At 38.8% G+C, this 22,986-nt stretch overlaps 2 protein-coding genes across 2 annotated transcripts; both read left to right on the top strand.

The window, feature by feature from the left end:
• Positions 1-503: 503 nt before the first annotated feature.
• Positions 504-2,658, top strand: camk2n1 (calcium/calmodulin dependent protein kinase II inhibitor 1). Its single transcript, XM_053484319.1, has 2 exons — positions 504-1,224; positions 1,557-2,658. The coding sequence occupies exons 1-2, from the start codon at positions 1,053-1,055 to the stop codon at positions 1,619-1,621; spliced, it is 237 nt and encodes a 78-aa protein (XP_053340294.1). The 5' UTR covers positions 504-1,052; the 3' UTR covers positions 1,622-2,658.
• Positions 2,659-13,588: 10,930 nt separating this feature from the next.
• ddx19b (DEAD-box helicase 19b) lies at positions 13,589-21,165 on the top strand. Its single transcript, XM_053484465.1, has 12 exons — positions 13,589-13,819; positions 15,778-15,832; positions 15,957-15,998; positions 16,107-16,242; positions 16,342-16,434; positions 17,485-17,587; positions 17,942-18,056; positions 18,231-18,408; positions 19,130-19,367; positions 19,460-19,622; positions 20,337-20,528; positions 20,933-21,165. The coding sequence occupies exons 1-12, from the start codon at positions 13,763-13,765 to the stop codon at positions 20,992-20,994; spliced, it is 1,434 nt and encodes a 477-aa protein (XP_053340440.1). The 5' UTR covers positions 13,589-13,762; the 3' UTR covers positions 20,995-21,165.
• Positions 21,166-22,986: the final 1,821 nt, after the last annotated feature.

Here is a 22,986-nt window from a genome sequence, read left to right as displayed (position 1 = left end):
CTTTGACCTTCCCAGTTTGTGAAGAGACTAAGATAAATTTGAAAGAGTGTGTGCATGGGGCAGTGTGAAGGCCAGTCTAAGGTATATTTCTGCTTCATTTCCATGGTTCCTGGGATAGGAACCTGAGGCTCTTCAGGGTCAAGTTTTGAACTACATACAACACACAGTACAGTAATACCTCATACACTTGTGTGACTGTAATGTTAAGAATAATCAAGAGTAGACCCTTTATACTGATGGCTTGTATATATGTACAGGGGGTAACATATACATAGCAACAGATCAAGTATTAACCAAGTATCTGAATGTCTCTAGTGCACATATGCTGTATTATTCACCTAATAAAATGTATGCACGCGGTAAGGTGATGGTATTTACGCCTTGGAAAAAGATCACAGCCGAAACTCCGTGCGCGTCCCTTCCCTTTCCCGTCCAGAGAGAAAGCGCGCCACCGGTGACGTGCTTCATCCTCCCTCCCTCAACACACACACACACACACACACACCGAGTCTTGCGTCGAGCTTTTGTTTTGCATCGCTTCTTCATTTGCATTCAGTTCTCAGGTGTGTTTTTTTCCCAGCGCCACGCTCGAGCTCCCGTGAGAGATTGGCGCGCGGCCGCTGACACAGACACTCACACACACACCTCCACCGAAACGACGCAACGAGTTTGGAAAACCCTCCGGTAAAGCGGAGATCCTTCCTTTGTTAGAAAGGAATATATCATTTTTTTTTTTATCCCAGGAGAGGGCGAATTTCCCGCGTTTTTTAGCCGCACCGCGCGCACGAGGGAGGAAGAAAGGCGCGTGAGGAAGAGCGACGGAGAGACAGAGAGAGAGCGCGCGCGCGCTGAAGACTGAGCGGTCGCGGGGGGGAAAAAAGCGTTCGCCGCGGCGCGCGCGTGTGTATATGTGCGTGCGTGCGCGAGATTGCGCGCGCGCGGGTGTGTGTGTGTGTGTGTTTTGTCCTCGCTCGTGAAGAGAAAGAGAGGAGGGAGGGTTAAAACGGAACGGCAGCAGCTGCGGTTTGCGCGCCTGGCTCCGTGCGTTCAGCATGTCGGAGGTGCTGCCATACAGCGAGGAGAAAATGGCTCATTACGGGAACGACGGCGACGACGAGGATCACCTCTCGTTCACCTGTCGCCTACAGGACACCAATAACTTCTTCAGCGGCAACCAGAACAAGCGACCACCCAAGCTTGGCCAAATTGGGAGAAGCAAAAGAGGTAAGGGTTTTTCATTTTGATTATATTTATTGTTGTTGTTGTTGTTGTTATTTAGCGTTTATTGTTTTGTTGTGCGCCACGCTTTCACGCTTTTCCCCCATACGTTTGGTGCGTAATTCTTCCTGCGCCATCCATGTTCCAGTGTTTGCGTTCTGCCTGAATTCCAGACATGACACTGTCTTGACATGTGCCTGCATATTTTACACAGAGAATGAGACTCAGACTAGAACGTATGATGATGTACTAGTGCAGCCAACCCCCCCCACCAACACACACACACACACACACACACCACCACCACCCATGTCAACTCTTTTCTTCTCTTTTAACAGTTGAGGAAGATGGTGATGCTGAGGCGCTGGAGAAGACGGCGGATAAAACATCCTCGTCTGCGTAAGCGGATCCCAAAGACACTTGACCTTTGATGTGTGTACCCAAAGACATTGTAAAGAAGCACCCCCTCTCCCATCCGGCAACCAAGCACGTCACACTTTCTTGCTCTCCGACACCCTCTTTCCATCAAACAGGGGATGGCTGACGGACAATGCGGCGGGCATGCATGGGAATCTGGACGAAAGGGGCCCAGGAATGGGAAGGGAATACTGTGTTTTCCAAACTTCATTCGAGCTATGTGCAATGAGTCCTACCAGGATATAACGAAGCAATTAGAGTGACTGAGCAAATTGTACCATTAACATCGAACCAGTACCTTCTTCCCCAAACTGTAGTCCAAGGCTTAGCTGAGTCGCTGGCTGATGATGTTAATGGTAAAATAGCAATGTCAACTTCTCTTCCACGGTGAATTTCAAAAGGAGATTCACTATGTATTTAAGATAAAAGGCTATTTATTAAATCTTTGGATACCTTTCTTTTTTTGCAGTGTTGGAGGTCTGAGCAAATTTTATAGAGATTGACAGGAAAATAGTAATTTTCCTTTTACGTTTTTTGTTTCGGATGTAGCTTGACTAAGGGATCACCATGGTCTACCCCTAAAATACCTTCCCTCTTTTTCCCACCCCAAACCCAACCTTCTTTCTTGCTATTTCATGCATTTGATGTTTCTAAGCTAACAAGGGTTAGATCAGGTATATCGAGTTAAAAAAAACAAACAAAAAAAAACAGAAAGAAAAAAAACAGAAACCTAACTGTCGCATTATGATTATTATTGTACTACATATTTACCGTAGGTGTGCCAAATAATCATGACAGAAATATGTATTTCTGTGCTTACTTCACACGCACAGTTTTATTAATATTCGGTGTTCATGTTTACAGGGCTTTTTTCATACTAGTGATGTACTTTAGTCATGCATGACGAACCTGACGACCTCAAGAGAATCTTATATAATGGCTAATGTTGTGTTGATTTCACAGAAAAAAAAGTTTCTACGGGAATATCTGTAATATTAAAGATTTTAAGAAATGGAATGAAAACAAAAATAACCCTGCTTTTGTCACAAATGTTTCTGTCTGTCGGTCCTGCTAACGCTGAGTTTGGCTTGGTTAAATCTGTGTGTGTGTATGTGTGTGTATGTGTGTGTGTGTGTGTGTGTGTGCGCGTATGTGTATGTATAAATCCAGAGAACGTGACATTTCTGTAGTCACTGCACGTGTTAAATGATTCATGTTATGGGAAGTGCCGTTGTCAGGACGAAGCATTTTAAACACGATTGAAAAAAAAATGAAAGAAAAAAAAACCACACACACATAGGAAAGAAAATATCATCCGCAGAAGGTCTATAGGAGGATGCTGGCATGGAGCTCGTCGGGTTTCTGCCACTCCTTTACCAGTCTGGGCTTCATACTCATTCAAAGCACATGGACTGGATAGGCTGCCATGGCAACAGATGCACCTTGCGCTCAGCACTGTCGAAAGCTACGCTGTAGGAAAAGCAGGAACAGATCACTCCTAGTGTGTCCTCTCACCAGCAGTGCCAATTTTCTGCTTCACAATAGCTGTGATATGAACACTGCCCTGCCTTTGATTCAACTTTTAAAAAAAAAGGTTTATTTCTGTCTAAAGAGTTTACTGGCATTCCTAAAAAGATGAACTGAAACTAATATTTGAATGACTGTCAAAGCAGTCCCCATGCTATAAATATTAAATTGTAAGTTTAGAGAAGAAAGAAAAGAAAAAAAATTCTCTTTTACCAGTCGGGCAAAAAAAGGGCACTGAGGGGTCATCCGGAGTGCTTCTTAAGCAGTCACAATTAGGGAGTACTTTGATACGAAGATAGAAACGAGAATAGCATTTAGCTCTCATCAAGGAACCCTTACGTAATGCTCCGGGGAAGTCACCCCACCCCACCCCATCGTGGCGCACAGCAAAAGCACTGTGATAGAGACATGCAAATATTGCCATACTGACTGATTTGCATTTCGCTGCATGCCTTTCGGCGTGGTGCATGGGGCCTCCCTTTCGAGGATGAATGGGAGTGCCCCATTCCACAAAAAGAGTGAGTCACTTAGCAAAAAAAAAAAAAAAAGGTTGCTGGGCAAAGCAGGGTAATGGGCCAGAAGAGGAACCTATTTGGGTGGTTTCCCAAACAATTTAGGGAAAGTTTTGAGGATTCCATTATTAGTAAATGATGCTATTTGGAATTTTAATTAGTGTACAGGTTTTTTTTTGGTCTACTAACAGTATAAATTAACCTTTAAAGATTTCTAAAATCCATTTAAAATGCGCACTCTTTTCACTTTAACTAAAAGTGGATAAAGGACAGAGGTAAAGTGTCCTCTTGAAGCGAACACCAGGGGTTCACTAAACTCTAATAGAGAAGCCTAAAAGATGCATTGGCGCCTCATGAGATTCTGAACATGCTGTATGACGAAGACACTATGTTATATATGGACTATAAGCTTCTCTAAAACCCTTTAGATCCTCCAAGGTCTAAATCTTTAATAGCCTCCGATTTCACGGGAGAGCAAGATTTGATCATTTGAATACACCCCAAATCCATTATGATTTCCAGAAAAAAAGAGCATTCACTCGGTGATAAAGCAGCAGTGTGCTGTTCTACCTTGAAGACATCTCATATAGGATTTGTATGAAGGGCTGCTTGTTGTTTTGAAGCCGAGGGAAGCGAGCGCGCTCTGCATGTACACCGTGCATGCCAGATAGAGACACGCTGTTGGCTGACTGGACTGTTTCCATGGCAACCATTACAGGTTTCAGCTCCGCTTGCTGCTGCAAAGTCATGGGGGGGATTGGAGGGGTGTGTGTGAGAGAGAGATGGGGTAGCATACGAGAAGTTTTCAGAGAGAGAGAGGGAGAAAAAGAGAGGTGTTTTTGTTTTTTGGTGCAGAGGCTTTAAAAGGAAATGGACAATAATGTGCTAACTACATATTATGGCTTGCGTCTCACTAGGGTTTAGTATATATGAGTGTGTGAGTGTGTGTCATTTACATACAGGTGACAGTCCATGGAAATGAGAAAGACACGGTGTATTATTAAAGGCTTCATCTTTTCGGTCACGGACGTGAAATTATGACTGTCTCAGAGTGCAGATTATGAGGCTCTGATCTAGTAGAATGAAATGGCATTTAGTTCTTTATTCACAGCAACAACAACAAAAAAAACTTAGGAGGCAGCGTCCCTTGACTATGTATGTGGATAGAATAATCTAGATTGCATTTGCATTCATTTCAATGCTCACTAGACAGAAAGCAAGCCTCATAACAGGGGAACTTATAAAATAACCTAAAGTCTAGCCATGAATGTGAAGAAAAATAGCCATCAGAAATGTGAAACTTAATTTGGTGTACATACTCGCAGAAAAGTTTCATTTTGTCTTTCTTTAATGAGGTGAATTCATAATAATAAGTCTCAAACATCCTAAACAGCAAGGACAAAACTCATTCCATACTATATAGATAGTCTCTCCGGAATTGATCATCCTCGTACTGCACACGATTAAACCGTGCGGTCCTTTTGTCTTCGTGCCACAAGATGGCTGCGGAGTCTACGTGAGTCTCCTGAATAAAAGATGCTGGCCCAGATGGATGTCCACTATCAGCCTCCTGCTCTCCGGGTTTGGCAATAAACCAGAAAAACTACGACCACATGAACAAACCTTTAGCAGATCCTGCTGGTGTTTTGAACGAAAATGACTCATGTTCCTGCTAATAATTCCCAATTTTCAGCTAAAAGACTCTTTTCGGACATATATGTCTTCTCACGTAGACAAATAATCGGTAAAGCAAAAAGTCTGCTCAGTATATGCTCTATCAAAAATAGAATACTAATTCGGCATTTCACGGTAACATTTAAGAACCTATGAACAGTGATCCCAATAGAGAGAGAGAAACTGAGGAAGTGTTAAGTATCAGCGCTATGAAGGAAGTGATGCATTATTGAGAGATTTATTGGGCTGGACTGGCCGTGTGTTATTGGAGAATGATTACTTGAGTCAGAATCCGATTAAACAAATGACTAACTCTTTACCGGATACACAAGCCTTGAATTTTATATATATATATTTTTTTCATATTGTTGAGGGTAAGATTTTTCTTGTCAGACATGGCTGAAATTTCAAGCTGTACGAGCAGGTTGGTTGGTGTCATTTTTTTTACTATACACAAGTACAAATAAGAAATCAGGAAAATGATGAAAAGGTATAAATTCCAAACTGCACATGTGAAATAGAGTGGGTCCTTAACTGTGATGGCCTGTTAGTAAAAAACATTTTAAAAAAAAACAGCAAATCCAGAAATACATAAACACTCTGTCAAAGTAGATGTAGTAAAAAAGCTACACGTCAAAATAAAAAGGCTCATTGTGGTGGCAAAACAACATTAAAGAATAAGACAAATAGATTTTCTTACATTTGTTATCACCATGGTGGTCATAGTAAAATTAGAAGATAAAACATGAGCATTGAAACCTGAACCTTGTATATCAAATCCCTAAAATCACAAGTCTAAAAAAATCACAAGCACAATTTCCACTTTATACCCTTTTTCTACTTTTAACTCTAAATCACATTTAAACATTTAAAACAACATTCGCAAGATAAGCCATTACTGCCAAAATTAAAAGCTTTGTGTTCCTTTGACCAATCACAATGCCAAGTTTTATTTACCAACTGGCAACACACATTCCACAGGTATAAAGAATAATCACTTAAGAGTTCACTTAGAAATCAAAGCTTTGTGACTATAAAAAGGGCACAGACACACTTTTGTGTTTCAGGAGCCAATGGAGAAACACCAAGTGTTAAGATTATAAGGAGGAAGAGGAAGAACAGTTCAGATCAAGGCTGCATTTGTTGACCATGTGCTCAACCATGGGTTGTGAATGGGTGAGACTGGGCAGAGCCCGTATTGGAGCAGTTCTACAATTGCGTCTATCATCCGCACATTCATAAGTGAGGACTGGTAAGTTACCTACTACTATGCTTCTGCTTTTTATGTGTGTTCTGTAGTATAACCTATCAATAAGCCAATATGTCATTCAGTGATTGTTGAGCAATGTTACAGTAATGTATAAAGTGTCATTTCAACTTTTTAGCGCACTGTAACCAATCATGTTATACTATTTAAAATCTCCTGCAGAATTGAGAGATGACCAGGCCACGGTGGAAGACAGCTGATGTTTAAACCAAAACAGGAGACCACAGTAGTAAACACGTAAACAGTAAAGGCTTGAGCGAAAGTAGGCAAGTACATGAATGTCCAGTACTGCGCACCACTAGAAGATTTAGTGGTGGTGTCCAGTACAGGAAAGAAGGGAGACCAGCGGCCTGCCAACACCCACATTCAAAACCAGTCCTGGAAGCACTTTATGACATCTTGAACATCTATTTGTCTCCTTAGAAACTGCTTGGAATTGCCCCTGAACCATCCGTGTTGTGTTTCGATCTATCATTACTGCTTCCACCGTTGTGCTGACAGGTTCATGACTTACCTCACTACATTGTTTACGAGCTACAAAGCTAACTAGCTTCTAACGCAAAGCTGAATCCCAAATCCCTTTCTAACACCTGAATAAGGGCACTGCTTGGTGTGTTGAACAAGATTTAGCTTTCCATTTTACGCTATTTGGGATTTGACTATTTTTACTTTCTCTAATAAAATAAATATTTTTATTTTGACTTTTTATTTCCTTCCTTTGGAAAAGTTGGCTGTGGCTATTCTAAAGCAGAACAAATGGAGAAACTTAGGAGGTTTATAGGACTTTCCACCATCTCCATGATTTATTCTCCTCGCCTTCTAAATACATAGTTCTGGTAAGAACTTCGAACTACTGGTTAGTTAGTAACCATGGGTGTTGGCAAACCATAGCACGTAATTACAGACAAAACAATATTTAAAAACATTCACCAGGTGGGCGTGTATTACAGCACAATTAGTTATGAAACTGATCTACAGGGTGTGATTTGAGAGAAACTCAGGGAGGATATTAAATATCTATAAATATTTGCAATTATAGTAAGTACTGTACTGTGAATCATATCAGCGCTATATAAAGATATTACATTACTGTGCTTTACCATACTAAACACTCTATTTCATAAATTTTTTCAGTGTCTTGGACGTGAATGCATCCATCCATTATATTTTATTGATTAGCCTAGCTTTAATCTAACCAGAAGACTGGGATAGGGACTAAACCTATTAATTTTGGCCACTGTCCATGGACAAGATGCAGGGAACATCACCATTTCTCAGAAAGGCATTCTCCATTGCCATACCAACACTGTTCCTTAGAATATAAGCAAAGGCGTGGACCAGAGAAGCCTAGGTATGATGACAGGATGAGTTTCTAGCTGGTTGCTCTGGTTTTCAACAGGTTAACTGGAAACCCACAAATTCTTGTTCCTTACCTTTCACTACATTCCCCATTCCTGAACTCATTTGAAGAGTTTTGACTTGGTATGGTGAAACATAAGACCACCATCCCCTTACATGTGGGCCTAGTCTACAGTCAGTAAATGATGCATGTGATGAGATTGATGTGGGGGCCTTCGACAACTGAATCCATCACTCCGAAACATACTTTACCTACTATATAGCCAACAAGAACATAGCCTGCGATGTGGATAAGGTAGTGTGGACAAAAGAAAATAGCAAAAGAAGAGTCAGGATGCAGAGTAATTTCTTTTTGCTTATATTTTTTGCATTAGTTTTTGTCTTTTTGTGTTTGTTTTACTTTTTAGGGCTATGCACGCCTTATGTTGTCATAGTGTGTGAAGGGTCCTCTTGTTTTTCTAACCATTTTTTCCAGCATCCAGGGCTTTTTGAAAGTCTTAACATGGAATCTAATGCAATTAGGATGCCTGCGGGTTTGGGCCTCGGCTGATGCTTTACACTTATGCTGAAAAGTGTGTAATAACTTTTTGGTAACAATAAGTGACATTATAGTGTGATGATTTTTTTTTCCAGCATCCGAAGCTTTTTAAACTTGAAGTAGAAATTCACCCTATTCTAAAATTGTCATTCATGTCATTTGTGAGCTTTTATTTATATACATTTGATTAGATATACATTACTGTAACATTTTTTTTTAATAAAAATTAAAAAAATGTGTAATGCTTAAACCTGGGATATTTATAGTAAAGTTTCTATTGAGCAAATTATAGAAAGTTTGTATTGTTGGAAATACTGTATCTATTCATATTCAATATTCTTTTTTTATATTAAGCTTTTAACAAAGGTATTTGTCCCAAAGCAGCTTTACAGAATCAATAAAAAATAGAAATAAGTAAGAGAAGTGTGTGAATGTGTATAAATCATAAAGATGAGATCATCGGTGGCAAGGAAAACTCCCATAGATGGCAATAAGAAGAAACCTTGACAGGAACCAGATAAACCAATTCTCATTTGGGTGATATCGGATTGATTTGCAGTCATACTGTGTGTTAGGAGGCTGGAAGTTCAGCTTCTATAACAGGAGATGTGTTTAAGTCAATACGATTTTTACTTTCATTATTAAAGGCTCAGGTACAAAACTGGTTATAGGAATTGCAGTCCCAAATTATTGACTAAAAGTCATCAGAGAAAAAATGCCTGCATCTACCGAGTCCAAGATCATGGTCAAGTGGAACCATCCCAAGTCACCAAACGCATCGCAAGCAAACCCCACAGGGCCATCTTTAGCAGCAAGCCAGAGGCCTCCATGTGACAAGAACTCAAATAAGAAGCGGGACACTAGGATGTGTCAGACAGGGCCAGAGGGCAGAATGGGTCTGGATCACTTCTAACTCAGGAGTGCCATGTTTGGCTTGTGGAGAGAGAGAGACAGGGAGAAAGAGACAGAGTCTTATAAAGACATCATCATCTTATGGTGTGAGTGTCATTATGGTGTGAGTGTTTAATATGTTTTTTTGTGAGTAAAAAAAACCCGATTGGAAAGAGATATACAGTTTTTTCTTTTGCTAGAGATTTATAGAATTTAGCAATTTTGTGTTTGGGGTTTTGGCCAAAAAAGCCAAAGATTTTTAAATATGATCTTTAGGATATGTGTTAAAAAAAACTGTCAAAAAAATTGGCATTAAGACAATGGATTATCAAGTCATCTATGTAAAGTACCTGAAAGTACCGAATGACAAGCAAAACTATTTTTTGTGCGTGAAATAATTTATGAAACATTATTCAAATGGTTGCATTTGCATAATGTTATCATTGTTATCATGAAGATTGCATAACAAAAGCCAAGAAGTGTTTTTGGGACTGCTAATGTGTTTTGCACTTACAGACCACTATAGTTCAAGCCTCTCATTCTCTCTCTCTCTCTCTCTCTCTTTCTCTCTCTCTCTGAGGGGGTGCCCAGTACGGATCTTTGCACTGTAATTTCTCTCTAAAAATTCTAAAATGATCAAGCAATGAGGCTCTAAAGATTTTCACAGATGTGATAATAAAGATGAATGAAATGAACTCCATCTTTTTTTATTACACCATCTGTTATAGCATGGTGTCCTGGTACACAGTGTTCAGTGGAATGAAGCCAATTAAACTGAACAATAGTAAAAAAAAAAATTATTAAATCTATATTTCAAGATGTTTGTGCAGTTACACACACTTATAAGCCATAACATTAAATTTACCTGCCTAATATTGTGGAGGTCCCCCTCTTGCTGCCAAAACAGATCTGACCCGTCAATGCCTGAAATCCAAAAGACCTCTGAAGGTGTTCTGTGATTTCTAGTGCTAAGATAATTGCAAGATGTGACCCCCCTACGGATTGGACCTGTTTGTCCAGCACATCCCACGGCCACTGCCATTAGGGAACACAGTTTCCATGAAGGGGTGAACTTGGTCTCAAACCATGCTTAAGTGGAAGGTACATGTCAAAATAACATCCACAAGAATGCCAGGACCCAAGTTTTCCCAGAAGAACATTGCCCAGAGCATCACACTCCCTCTGCTGGCTTACAGTATCTTCTTCCCATAGTGCATCCTTGTGGAATGCAAGGTAAGTGACATACAGTATCAGTTCAAAGGAGATTATTGCATATATTTCAAATCTCAACCTGATGCTTTTAGTATTGGTCAGTGGTCAGCATGGGAACTTTGACTGGACTGCTAAAAACAGTCCCATACACAACAAGCTGCGATGGATTATGTGTTCTGACACCTTTTTTTCTTAACCGACATTAACTTCTTTCAGCAGTTTGTGCTACAGTAGCTCTCTTGTGGGATTAAATCAGACTGGCTAGCCTTCACTTCCTACACACAACAGTGTCATCCCTTGTTGTCTTTCAGTGATGTTCTTCCACTCATGAAGTGCATATCTCACTCAAAACACCTTGCTGAATCATATCAAACGTCTTTGTGGCAGATTTGCCCAGTTTCACACCTAATTTCACGTCGACTCTTTGTTCTAACTTGCTGTCCGTGATAAAATAGCAGTTTGGCGTAACGCACATGGTCAGAATAGCGCCACAGTTCCACAGCTCCAGATGTACACAAGATTTTTGTTCTTTTGGAACACTGACTTATGAAGTTTGTGGCTCCATGTGATTCTGCAGCCTTGTGCTGCCATCTGTTGGCAAGTTACAAAATTAGTGTTAAACCTTTTTGATACCACCTTGTTTTTGGACCTTGTCTAAATCCTTATGCTTGCCCATTTTTCCAGCTTACACCACATCAACTTTGAGAACACTGAGATAATCAGTGTTACTCTCTCCCACCTTTTGACAGGCATCACAGTACCAAGATAATCAGTGTTGCTCTCTTCACCTGTTAGTAATTTTAATGTTGTAGCTGATGGATGTCTATTGTACAAACATAAAAACAATGAAACAAAAAATCTAAAAATCCAAATTCTTACATTTCATTAGGTCTTGAATAATGAAACCAGCAACACAAATCTCAACCTGATGTTTTCTAAAGTTAATAAAAGACAAACCAAAAAGATTAATAACTAACTTCTTACTTTATAAGTATTTTATCATGGTCAGTGGTAATGCCTAAACACTGGGGAAGAGGCAGGAATACAGCCTGGAAAGAGAACCCAGGATTAAACTCTAAAGATGTGAGGTGGCAATGCTACCCCCTGCACCGCCATGCTACTCATTGTGTAATATTTTACCTGTATAAATATTTAATTTACAGCATACTTGCACCACATGCTGCCTGTCTTTGACTTGTTGTCTTGTAATCTTTCATGCAGTGTTGATCCTGGGGTTACCTTAAAAAAAAGAAGAAGAAAAATAAACTGACTATATATCCAGTATTTTTATCATCTTAAAAATATATTTTAAAAATAAATTTGCTTAAAATTAAATAAATTCTTTAACCATAAGTTTTTCTTTAAAACTAGAGAAGCACTGAGACATTTAGCATATTTAATAGCTTTAATTCATGAATAGTTTTACTAAGTCTCCTGGGTAAAGTCGCTCAAGAAACTGATAAGAAAAATACAAAGGGTGTGTAAAACCTCATCAGAGGTACTGTTTCGTTCTTTCATGCATCTTTATCTTCTTTGTGTTTGTTCTCTCAGTAGTACAGCAGGTCATGCTGTTATTCATGATTTTTTTTTTATATAAACCATGATTAAAAAATAATCATATATGTTCTTATACATTTCTGGAAGAAGTCTTCATTTTGACTGCAAACATGACTCAGGCTCAGAAGCTGTGAATAAGTAATGAAAGTCTTGCAGTGCTTGGAATAGGATGGGATAAGATGGAAAGAGTTTTGATTTATTTCTTGATCAGTTTAGCTTGCAACACAAAATATATCAACAATACACCTATGAAATAATGTGTCAGTGTGCAAAGTGTATAACTGGATCTCATCTCAGGGCCTATTCCAATGCCCGACTTAAAGTTTTATGTTTTATAAAACAGGCTGACCCTTTTGACTGGTAGTGTGTCATGCATCAGTTGGCATTATGAAGTTTGTAGCATGCTCATAACGGATGATTATACTGTATATGTCCATAGAAAAAGTAAAAGGTGGTTGTCTAATAATAAATGTATGATTGGTATGAACATTTGTTTGTCTTCTGTTAATAGTACCAATAGAAGTATTATTTGATTTCTGCTTTGAACAGCAAATAAATAAAAATACAATACTTCGGTGCAATGCACTCTATCACTCATCGTCCATACCGCTTAATCCTGTTTTCAGGGTTGTGGCCTAAAGCCTAAGGGCACAAGGCGGGGTACACCCTGGGCAGGATGCCAATCCATCGCACACATACACATACAACTGGCAAATATGGGAACGGCAATTAGCCTAATGTGCATGTCTTTGGACTGTGGGAGAAAACCGGAGTACCCAGAGGAAACCCACCAATCATGGGGAGAACATGCAAACTCACAGAGACAGGAATCAAACCTGGTCGGGAATTTAACCTGGAGCATGATTTTCTCCGGCTCCAGTAAGTACAGTGGCCCTGAAATACAAAACACATAAAATAACAAATTCACGTAATAACTAATATGATGAAACAGTACAGTTTTGTAAAAAAAAAAAAAAAAAAACGAAAAAAACATTACAGTAGGCCGTTCTAAAATGTCACGTGACATCAATACCCTGGCCCACTCACGGCAACCTGTTGGATTTTTTCCCTCTTTTTTTTTTATAACCGTCTAACAGATATTAAATTTTTAAATCGCTTTAATAAATAAATATGTTTATAATTATAAATGTTCATCAACAATCGCTACACTTTTGCTGTCCAGTCAACTTTTAAACATTGTGATATCATGTAAATATCGACGTCATATTCCTGTCCCTATATTAGCTTACAAGTAAAAAATATGTAATGTTTTTATATAAGCATTTTGTTTATAGTTTCCTCCAGAACCACTTAAATGCTAAATAAAATCAACAGAAAAATATTCGCACCCCGCGCGTGCGTTTGAAGCCGATAAAAACAGGAACCATTAGCACTGACGGACTTGTTTCTACCCGGCGGTTTGTGAGCGTAGCGTACCTTGTGAGAAGTCAGCACGCCATTGTATGAATTCGCTTTATTTAAGCAGTTTTAAAACGATACTTTTAACTTATCTGAGTTTAACGACCAGTCGTAGAACTCAAGAGCTTTAAGAGTTTTTAAGTAGAAGTATTTTAATTAAGATTCACGGACATGGCTACGGATTCCTGGGCTCAGGCTGTGGATCAACAAGAAGCCGCAGCTGAGTCGGTGAGCGCGAGACTTCATGTTTCCCCAAATTAATCTGTTAATATTCCAGTTTTTAATATTTAACACGTTATCTTTTGTTACGTTTAATATTTCAGAGTCAACCATTAGTACTACTCCAGTACTTGGCTAACTTTTTTTTCAAACTGAAAGTTGATAAGGCTAGAGCTAACAAAGCTTGTATGCTAGCTGGCTAGCTGCTTAGACTCGAGCCAACTTTCACTGTAGGGGTTAAACGTTAACGTTAGTAGTGGTGGTGTTTATTCACATCTTTTAATTACCATCCAGGCGTGTTCAGTTTATGCTTGTTTAATACTTTCCTATATTTAATAGGTTTTGTTTATTAAAAACATTGTGAACAGTATGTCATTTTAATATTTAGCTCAATATGATGATGATGCAGCTTCCGGCCGATTCACAAATACCGTGTTAGTGCACTGTGGAGTGGGAATGGGAATCACCAGTCTCCTCCCGATACGATACTATCACGATACCTAGGTACCGATTCGATTAATTTAGTGATTCTAGTATCAAAATTTTATAAATGTCCCAAAACGATATTGTATTTCCCCCTAATTTTGTTACAATTTTAAACCTATAAAATGTTCAATCATTAATTTAAATAATACAAAAAAGAATTTAGCTTCTTTAAATTAAGCAAACTATTTTTTTTTTTAGCTACAAAGACTTCATTTTTATTAGGGCTGTAGCTATGGAGTATTCTACCAAAAATGTTATCTTAAAAAATGTACTTTTGCTTAATTAAACAGCAATGGAAAATATGAGAAAAAAAAGATTAAGTGGTTTTCTTTTATTCTTTAAAATAAACATTGTCATTTCACATTACAAGGAATAGCTTAAAGTTGACTGAGATAAATTAAGTGCATAACAGTGCCATACATTCTTATTTTAAAGCTTTTTCTCAGAGGCAAAAACTAAAGGTATTTTAAATGACTTTAAGTATCAAAAAACACATTAAAATAAATAATTATACAGTAACATTTAAGTTGTGCAACTTAACATTCAGAACTGAAAGTAAAAAAATGTACAGCTCAGACATAACATAAGCTTTTACTGACAATTTCCATCGTTTTCTCTTGCTGGTTTCTTTTGGCTCGCTGATAATTTTACTGCTCCCTTCTATTTTGCAGAATGCTCCATCAAATCAATATACAGCTAACTATTTGCGTCTTTTTCCGCTTTGTGAGTGACGCAAGCGCTTCTTCTTCGTCAGTGTTGCATCTGGAAGCGTGCTGTGTCGCGGCAAACAAATAATTGCGCAAAAACATAACGCAAGCTTTTAAGATTAATTAAAAGAAGCTTTGAGGCAGAAGATTATGCCTCGATCATTTTTTGTAATCGAGTTACTCAAGGAATCGTTTCAGCCCTAATTTTTGTTTAGTACATATTTCTGTCATTTGCCATAATTATCTAACAAATTTAGCAAATAAATCACTCTTACCACATGGGGCAAAAATGTGTAAATAGTTTAGTGTACCACCTGAATGACTGTAAAGAACGGGTGACTTTTTCAACTAATTAGCGCTTGCCCTGTTTTGAGACTGGTGGAAGTAATGAGTGCATTTAAGAGTAATTTGTTTAAAGAATTTGGAGAAAATAGTAGATCGGAGGCTTTTAGTGTGTGCAAATTTTGATAACGTAACGCCATAATGTTTCGATTGCAGCACTCAGAAGCTTTTGCATTGTGTTGAGAATCTTTTACATCTTGAGGCTGATCGGTCGGGCACGGTCAATCAAACTGAAATTAACCAGTTCATCCCTATTATAAATGGTAAAAAAAAAAAAAAGATTTTGGATTCAGTGTGATGCATAAATTGCATCTAAATAATTGAAATTCATAACTGAATTAAATTCTCAACTCCCCCATCTCTACTTTGTAGAATAGAAAAAATCTTTCACTATTTGTTTAAATTTATCATCTTGCCTTACTTGTTCGACAGATAAGCACCCTTCAATTAAATGAAAAGGAAGAAAAACCAAAAGCAGAGGAAAATGGTAAACGAATACCACATTGTTTTACACTCTTTACATTTCCACTTCATGTGTATTTTATTTATTTTCCGTCTCCAAATTTTGGTCTCACTACGTGATTACATCCAATTCTCTTGACTATAATTAGGAGCCAAGGCTGAAGGAGAGAAGACTGAGGATGAAGAAAAAGGTTAGTTTTATCCCACACTTCATCGCTTAAACACTAGCTTCTTATTCTGATCAGTGTGAGCATTTATACTTGTATATTTCACTTTCGAATGTGGTGTGTGGCTTTCAGAGGACAAAGCGGCTCAGTCATTGTTAAACAAATTGATACGAAGCAACTTGGTGAACACCACCAACCAAGTGGAAGTTCTTCAGAGGGATCCGAACTCTCCGCTTTACTCGGTCAAGTCTTTCGAGGAGCTGCGATTGTGAGTTCGTTTGTGCGCTGCCTATAAATTTACAGTAGTGCTTTTCCCCTTTTTTTTTATGTATTTATTTTTGGTATTTGTTTGTAATTGTGCTTGTAGAAAGCCTCAGCTGCTTAAAGGTGTTTATGCCATGGGCTTCAACAGACCATCCAAAATCCAGGAAAATGCCTTGCCCATGATGCTCGCAGAACCGTAAGTGACTTAAACCTCCAAGTTCTTAATTTTAACAGTTGTTCATCAGACTCGACCTGACAGGCTCAACCTACTAATTAAGATTCAGCTACCTTACAGCACAGTAAAATTACTTTTTCGAATATCCCAGTAAGAAAGTTGGTGTTACACTCCCGGGTCAGCCAGGATATAACACCCCTGGATCAGATGGGGGTTAAGGGCCTTGCTTAAAGGGCTAACTAAAGTGGCAAATTGGTAGTGCTTGGAGCTTGAACCCCCAAACTTCTGATCAGTAAACTAGAGCTCTAACTGTATAAGCCACCACTGCACTCTGATATATAAAAAAAAAAAAAAAAAAAAAGTGTACAGTATTCAGTTTAAGGAACCCATTCTGCCCAAAGAAAAGCCGTCTCAAGAAGGTGCTTGGAGCTAAATTACTTTTTTGGCAGTGTTGCAGTAATTTGATTCAGACAGTTTTTCTGGAAGTCACAGCACTTTCAGATCACCTTATTGTATCAATTCCATGATTAAATTGTCGTTATTCCACAATCTTTTTTTTTTTTTTTTTTTTTTTGGAAATGGAGCTTAAAACCATACTGTTCTCCTGGAACATGAATGCTTTTAAAAGGTTTTGTGAATCTTAAATGTCATGGGGAGATATCTTGCTATATCACTCGACCATAAGTGCAATCTCGGATTTTAATTCTCTAGAGCAGCGTTCAGCAACTTTGATCCTGGAGAGCCCCTTGCCTGTACTCTGTAGTGGTGTTCCTGCTTTATCTTACCTAGGTCTATTTAGAAGAGGAGGATGAGTTAAGTCAAGTGTGCTGGTAGCTGAGAAACACCAAAATGTGCAGGCAAGGGGCTCCTCAGGACCGGAGTTTGGGACCGCTGCTCTGGAAGGGGCAAAGATCCAGTTATAATTCAAAATCTGTCCTTAACAAGCCGCTTCATATTGGCAGTAGAGCTAATATTGTAAAACCAATTAATGTACTTCAGCTTTGTTAAAAATGTGCAATAAAAATGCTGTGTATTTGCTTTTGTGTATTTTTCTCTCTCGTTGTCCTCCAGGCCACAAAATCTTATTGCCCAGTCTCAGTCCGGTACGGGTAAAACTGCTGCCTTCGTCTTGGCCATGCTTAGTCACGTGGATCCCAACCACAGATGGCCTCAGGTATGTCCCACATCATTCTGAATATCAGTGCATAGAGAAACAAAACCAGGTTGTAAAAACCCAACCTAACATCAGACCAGAGCTTTTGTGAAGTGAAGAAAAGGACTTTATTGTGCAGTGCACATCTAATATGTACAATGACTCTTGCATGTTTTCTTTAAAAAGCTAAAGAAAATACTTTCATTCAATGACTAGAATGCTGATGAGGAATTACGACGCTGTTTGTTTGATTTAAGTGCATAATAAAATGACATTTATATTCAACCTGCAGCCTGAATATCATCGTTCCTAACTAAAGCAACACATGAATGTATTTATTTATTTTGCCTTCCCCCCCATCCGTTTGTCTTTTAGTGTCTGTGTGTGTCGCCTACATACGAGCTCGCCCTCCAGACGGGCAAGGTCATCGAGCAGATGGGCCAATATTACCCTGAAGTCCAGCTGGTGTATGCAATCCGAGGAAACAAACGTGAGCTTTCATATTTCAGGCCACATTCATGTCCAATGTTAATGCTTCTCTTTTGTAATGATCCCTTTGAAAATATAGTGTAGAATGCATTGGGGATTTAATCTCTTGATTGAGTTGAGTATTGATGTGGTGTTGATTTTATGAAATCTGCTCATGACACATCTGTCTGTACAGTGGAGAGAGGGGTGAAGCTCCAGGAACAGATTGTGATCGGCACCCCTGGCACGGTCCTAGACTGGTGCCAAAAGCTCAAGTTCATCGACCCAAAGAAAATCAAAGTGTTTGTTTTGGATGAGGCAGATGTCATGATCGCTACACAGGGTCACCAAGACCAAAGCATTCGCATCCAGAGGTGTGTATGCGCACACTTATCTTTACATCAACGTCTAATGTGGTGAAATTTTCTTTATGGACAAACAAAACATCTTGCATTATAGACACGGGTTTGGCGCATTTTTTTTTTTTTTTTTTTCCTAAAATCTTATCTGAGAACACAACCCCAAAGACTGGTTCGTTTTGATAAGTGAGAATACAAGCATTCCATGCTCATGGACTGTGCCCATGTCTGCTGGTGAAGGTGGTCTTCAGAATGATACAGCATACTTGTGCACAGATTGAATCAGATACGGAAGGCAATCGTTCCAGAGCATGAAAGTACAGTAAGATCACTGACACGACGTTACCAGTGCTGTCAATCTGTGTGCGAGGCATTCTTATCCTACACGGTATAAGACGTCTTTCTTTCACCTCAGGAGCATTGCTAAACTGCATGCAGCACACACATTTTGCAGTTGTGGACAAGTTGGTCCATGCAGTCGTTCCTGCGCACGGCCCATATCATTTGTGTCTAATGTGAAAATGGCTTTATTATCCTGTCTGAAGCAGTAAACAATCCAATTCTATTGAAAATACATAAAACTCGGCAAATGTTCTGGCCTGCTTTAAACATGTTAGATATATAAAATCATCTCAATTAGGCTTCAATTCAATAATAGTTTTTCAGCCATAACTTTAAGCCAAAGTGTGTTGATTTAAAACTAACGGGCAATTTCTCTTCTATTAATAATTCCCAGGATGTTGCCCAAATCCTGCCAGATGCTCCTGTTCTCGGCCACGTTCGAGGAGACGGTGTGGAACTTTGCCAAGCGAATCATCCCCGACCCAAACGTCATCAAACTAAAGAGGGAAGAGGAGACGCTGGACACCATTAAGCAGTATTACGTCATGTGTAACAGCAGGGAGGAGAAGTTCCAAGCCCTGTGTAACATCTATGGTGCCATCACTATCGCACAGGCCATGATCTTCTGTCATGTACGACCAATGAATTCTCTCAGCTGGATAATGCGTGTTGCGCGTCTAGTTCGGTTGGGTCGTGTGTGAATTCTGCCTCTGTTTGATTACAGACTAGGAAAACAGCAGGCTGGCTAGCAGGAGAGTTGTCAAGGGAGGGCCATCAGGTGGCGCTACTCAGCGGCGAGATGCAGGTAGAACAGAGAGCAGCTGTTATCGAGCGTTTCCGCAACGGCAAAGAGAAAGTCCTGGTCACTACGAACGTCTGTGCCAGAGGTAAAGTTTGAACAAGTTTGAGATCAGCTTTCCTTGGAGAGTGTTTAAAACTGTTTTAATCATTTAAACAAAGCATTGGGTTTAGAGGATATAAACAGTATATTTACCGAGATTATTCTGGTTCAGGTTCAAAACGGATGTTGGGGATCTAAAGCGGTAGTGAAAAATACCCAGTAACCAACAAAAAAACATCTGCATCAATACTGTATATCGACAGTAATTACTAACAGTTGTGTATTAAAAGGATGTTAGTTGCTTATCTGGATCTTTGTAAGCAGGAAACTGTGTATAACTGAACCTTTTAGCTGGTCTCTGGTGTGGAGGAGGATGCTGCTTTCCTTAGAGGATGAAAAAATAAATGGCAGAGAAAGTGCATTACGCTTGAACAGCATTTATGGTGACGCTAAAGTTAATGCGAGTTCCATTATAATTTTAAAATGTCAGGTTGACAAATTATATACCCATGTTTCAGCATTATGCCTTTTTTCATCGGAGTTGTTAACTGATCAGTTAGAGAGGATCAGTGTTATGACAAAGGCACTTCATCTTTTTCTTAAAAAACACCTTTGAACATGCTCTGCTCTGGTGCAATAAGAATAGAGGCAATCTATTTTTATCATTTTTAAAAAAATGTATATTGATTGCTGCTTTCCCATAACACAGCTGCTGGCATTAACATAGCCTAAATCTCACGCTCATCCTTATGAATTACAGGTATCGATGTGGAGCAGGTTTCTGTGGTTATTAATTTCGACTTGCCTGTGGACAAGGACGGAAACCCAGACAATGAGACGTACCTGCACCGGATCGGCCGCACGGGGAGGTTTGGCAAGAGAGGGCTGGCGATCAACATGGTGGACAGCAGGTTTAGCATGAACATTCTCAACCGCATTCAGGAGCACTTCAGTAAGTTGAGCATAATGTTTGCTCTCATAATATTTGTATTTTTTAAAAGGAAATGAAAAGTTGATGACCCCCCCCATTAGGAGGTCATTGTCTTGAGTGAAAAAAGGCATGCTGACAGTGCTTGAATTGTGGTGCCAAAGCAACCAATTTATTTTTGCAGTGGCATCCTCTGATCAGTCTTGTTTCCAGACATTGCTCCTCTGTACGATTTTATTCCCATGCATGGATAAAACACTAAATACATTTTGGTTAAATTTGATATTTTTGCTGATACAATATTATTTCGTAACTTAAATGTGATGCACAGGCCACACCCAAAACTGCAAGCAGGAACTAAACTTTTTATAATCATGTTTTGTCCTCTTAGAAGTCTAATTAATTCACATTCATTTTTTCCCTCACAGACAAGAAAATCGAAAAACTGGACACAGATGATTTGGATGAAATCGAGAAAATCGCAAACTAGGCGGTTCGTCAGCAGCGGTTTTATTCCTCAGGCTGGGAGTACAACTATGCCATGGAAGATATTTATAAAGGATGTGGAAATGTTATTTTAGATTTTCTCTTTATAGGTTTTAACATTTACCGCAGTTTCACTCTTTGTACTTCTTAATAAAATCTGAATGTTTTAGTTTTTCTCTTTGGTTGTTGCTTGAGTAAATGGGTCAATAGATTAGAACTGTGGTCACTGAGAGGCCATTGATTTAATTTAGAGAAATATTGTGTTTACTGGACACAAGCTGAAATCTTGTTTTGCTTTTCATGAAGCATGATATGCTAATGGCCACAGAATTTTTAAATTTCTCCTAAAGGTCATTCGTTTAGTATATTTTAAAGGCCTGGATACAGCATGTCTAACCAAGCAATCCTCTTGATTGAGGTACAGATTGTCTTCAGTTGTTTTGAAGAGATTTTTTATTTGTTAATTTTAAGTACCTCAAAACACATCAGTGCTGATGGTCACGGTAGCTATTATTGGCTTTGATTATTTTACAAATAAAGTTGCCAAAGTTAATGGTGTACCAATTTACTGATTAGCCAAAGTCTTGTGCCTGTACTGATTGTACCAGTACACCTTGCGATATAAATTTAAAGTGGAATCTCACAATTGTGTATTTCAAATATTTTTGTGGTCCAGCAATATTTGGTTTTATATTTAAGAAGTACGAAGAGTGAAAAGTTTAATCAGTATATGGACTCGGAGTGAAAATTTAAAGAAAAGTGTTGATAAAGGTGTTATTGGGGCGGCGCTGTAGTAAAGGTCAGAAATGATGAGGTTTGTACGACTAAAACAACTTCAGTCTTGCACACTGGTTAATCCTGGATGTGCTCTTGCTTCATGAACCCATCGTCTGTGCTACTTCGGGGTAGACGTTCTATCAAATCACGTTCTGTTGTGAGACATTTTTGTATCACTAGCAACACAAGAGACTGCATCTCAAATGCTATTTTATTCATTTACACAAGTGCTTAAAGGAACAAGTCGATATGCAACAGACTGTGTGAAACATTTGCTGTTTCAGTAACTGCCATCCAGTTGTTCATTTTATTTTTTATGTTTTATTTTAAAGAATTGATATTTATCCAGCCATTGCCTAGCAGAGGTGCCAACATGACTAACAAGGAAATCTTAACAGGCTAAGAGTATAAACAATTTCACCACAGAAATTGCTATAGATGGTTTCCCCAAGCTATTCGATTTTGGCAGAAAGACAAAATTTGCCATTTCCCCCTAAGTGAATTGTTTTTCTGTTTTTTTTTTTTCTGGGTATCAGCAGCTTTAACTGTAAAAATGTGTAATTTTCAGATATCTTCATCACTGAAGTGATTAAATAAATTACTGTTTAATCATGTTGGCACCTCTGTCTCATTTCTCAATTATCATAACTAGGGGAAAAAGGCTACTTGCAAAAAAAAAAAACATTCCTGCTTGACTTCAGGGTTTGAACATTTATTTCATGTTCATTTTGATTAGGTGCGTGTTTACAAGAGCTGCATAAGATGCAAACGGACTCGAAACTAAAATAAAAACTCGTTCTGTGTGCTGAGACCACACAAACGATGAACTCGAACACTTCATTATGTGGCCTCTCCATTCACTTTGTTCGGGATGCCTCTGTAGTCCTCAAGTGTTTTTTTTTTTCTTTCTTTTTCCCTCTTTCAGATGAAATCAATTAGTGCTTTAAAATGATTACGGTGTCGTTAAGTCCCAGAGGACGACGCAAACTATATGCAACACTCCAGCTCTTATAAGACACATCATGTGTATGACCAGATGTCCTGAATGTATTCTAGACTGGTGTAAAAGGCTGCTGTGTTGCGCCACGGTGTGCTAAACTCTTCTCATCCTAGTAATACAGCGACGTGCGGAACTCTGTGGTTAAAACACATCTGAATGATATTGTAATGTTAGAATAAAAAATTATTCCTAAGCTATTTCATGTTTCGTGTATAAGAA

The sequence above is a fragment of the Clarias gariepinus genome, chromosome 23, assembly GCF_024256425.1.
Source record: "Clarias gariepinus isolate MV-2021 ecotype Netherlands chromosome 23, CGAR_prim_01v2, whole genome shotgun sequence".
Classification (NCBI taxonomy): Eukaryota; Metazoa; Chordata; class Actinopteri; order Siluriformes; family Clariidae; genus Clarias; species Clarias gariepinus.
Note: the sequence above shows the minus strand (reverse complement) of the source record. Positions and strands in the feature narration are given on the sequence as shown.

Bases quoted from the DNA above. Each gene is read 5' to 3' on its own strand.
- camk2n1 (XM_053484319.1), top strand. From the start codon at position 1,053: ATGTCGGAGGTGCTGCCATACAGCGAGGAGAAAATGGCTCATTACGGG. The intron at 1,225-1,556 runs GTAAGGGTTTTT...CTCTTTTAACAG, and splicing joins AATTGGGAGAAGCAAAAGAG to TTGAGGAAGATGGTGATGCT.
- ddx19b (XM_053484465.1), top strand. From the start codon at position 13,763: ATGGCTACGGATTCCTGGGCTCAGGCTGTGGATCAACAAGAAGCCGCA. The intron at 15,833-15,956 runs GTAAACGAATAC...GACTATAATTAG, and splicing joins ACCAAAAGCAGAGGAAAATG to GAGCCAAGGCTGAAGGAGAG. The intron at 16,243-16,341 runs GTGAGTTCGTTT...TTGTGCTTGTAG, and splicing joins TCTTTCGAGGAGCTGCGATT to AAAGCCTCAGCTGCTTAAAG.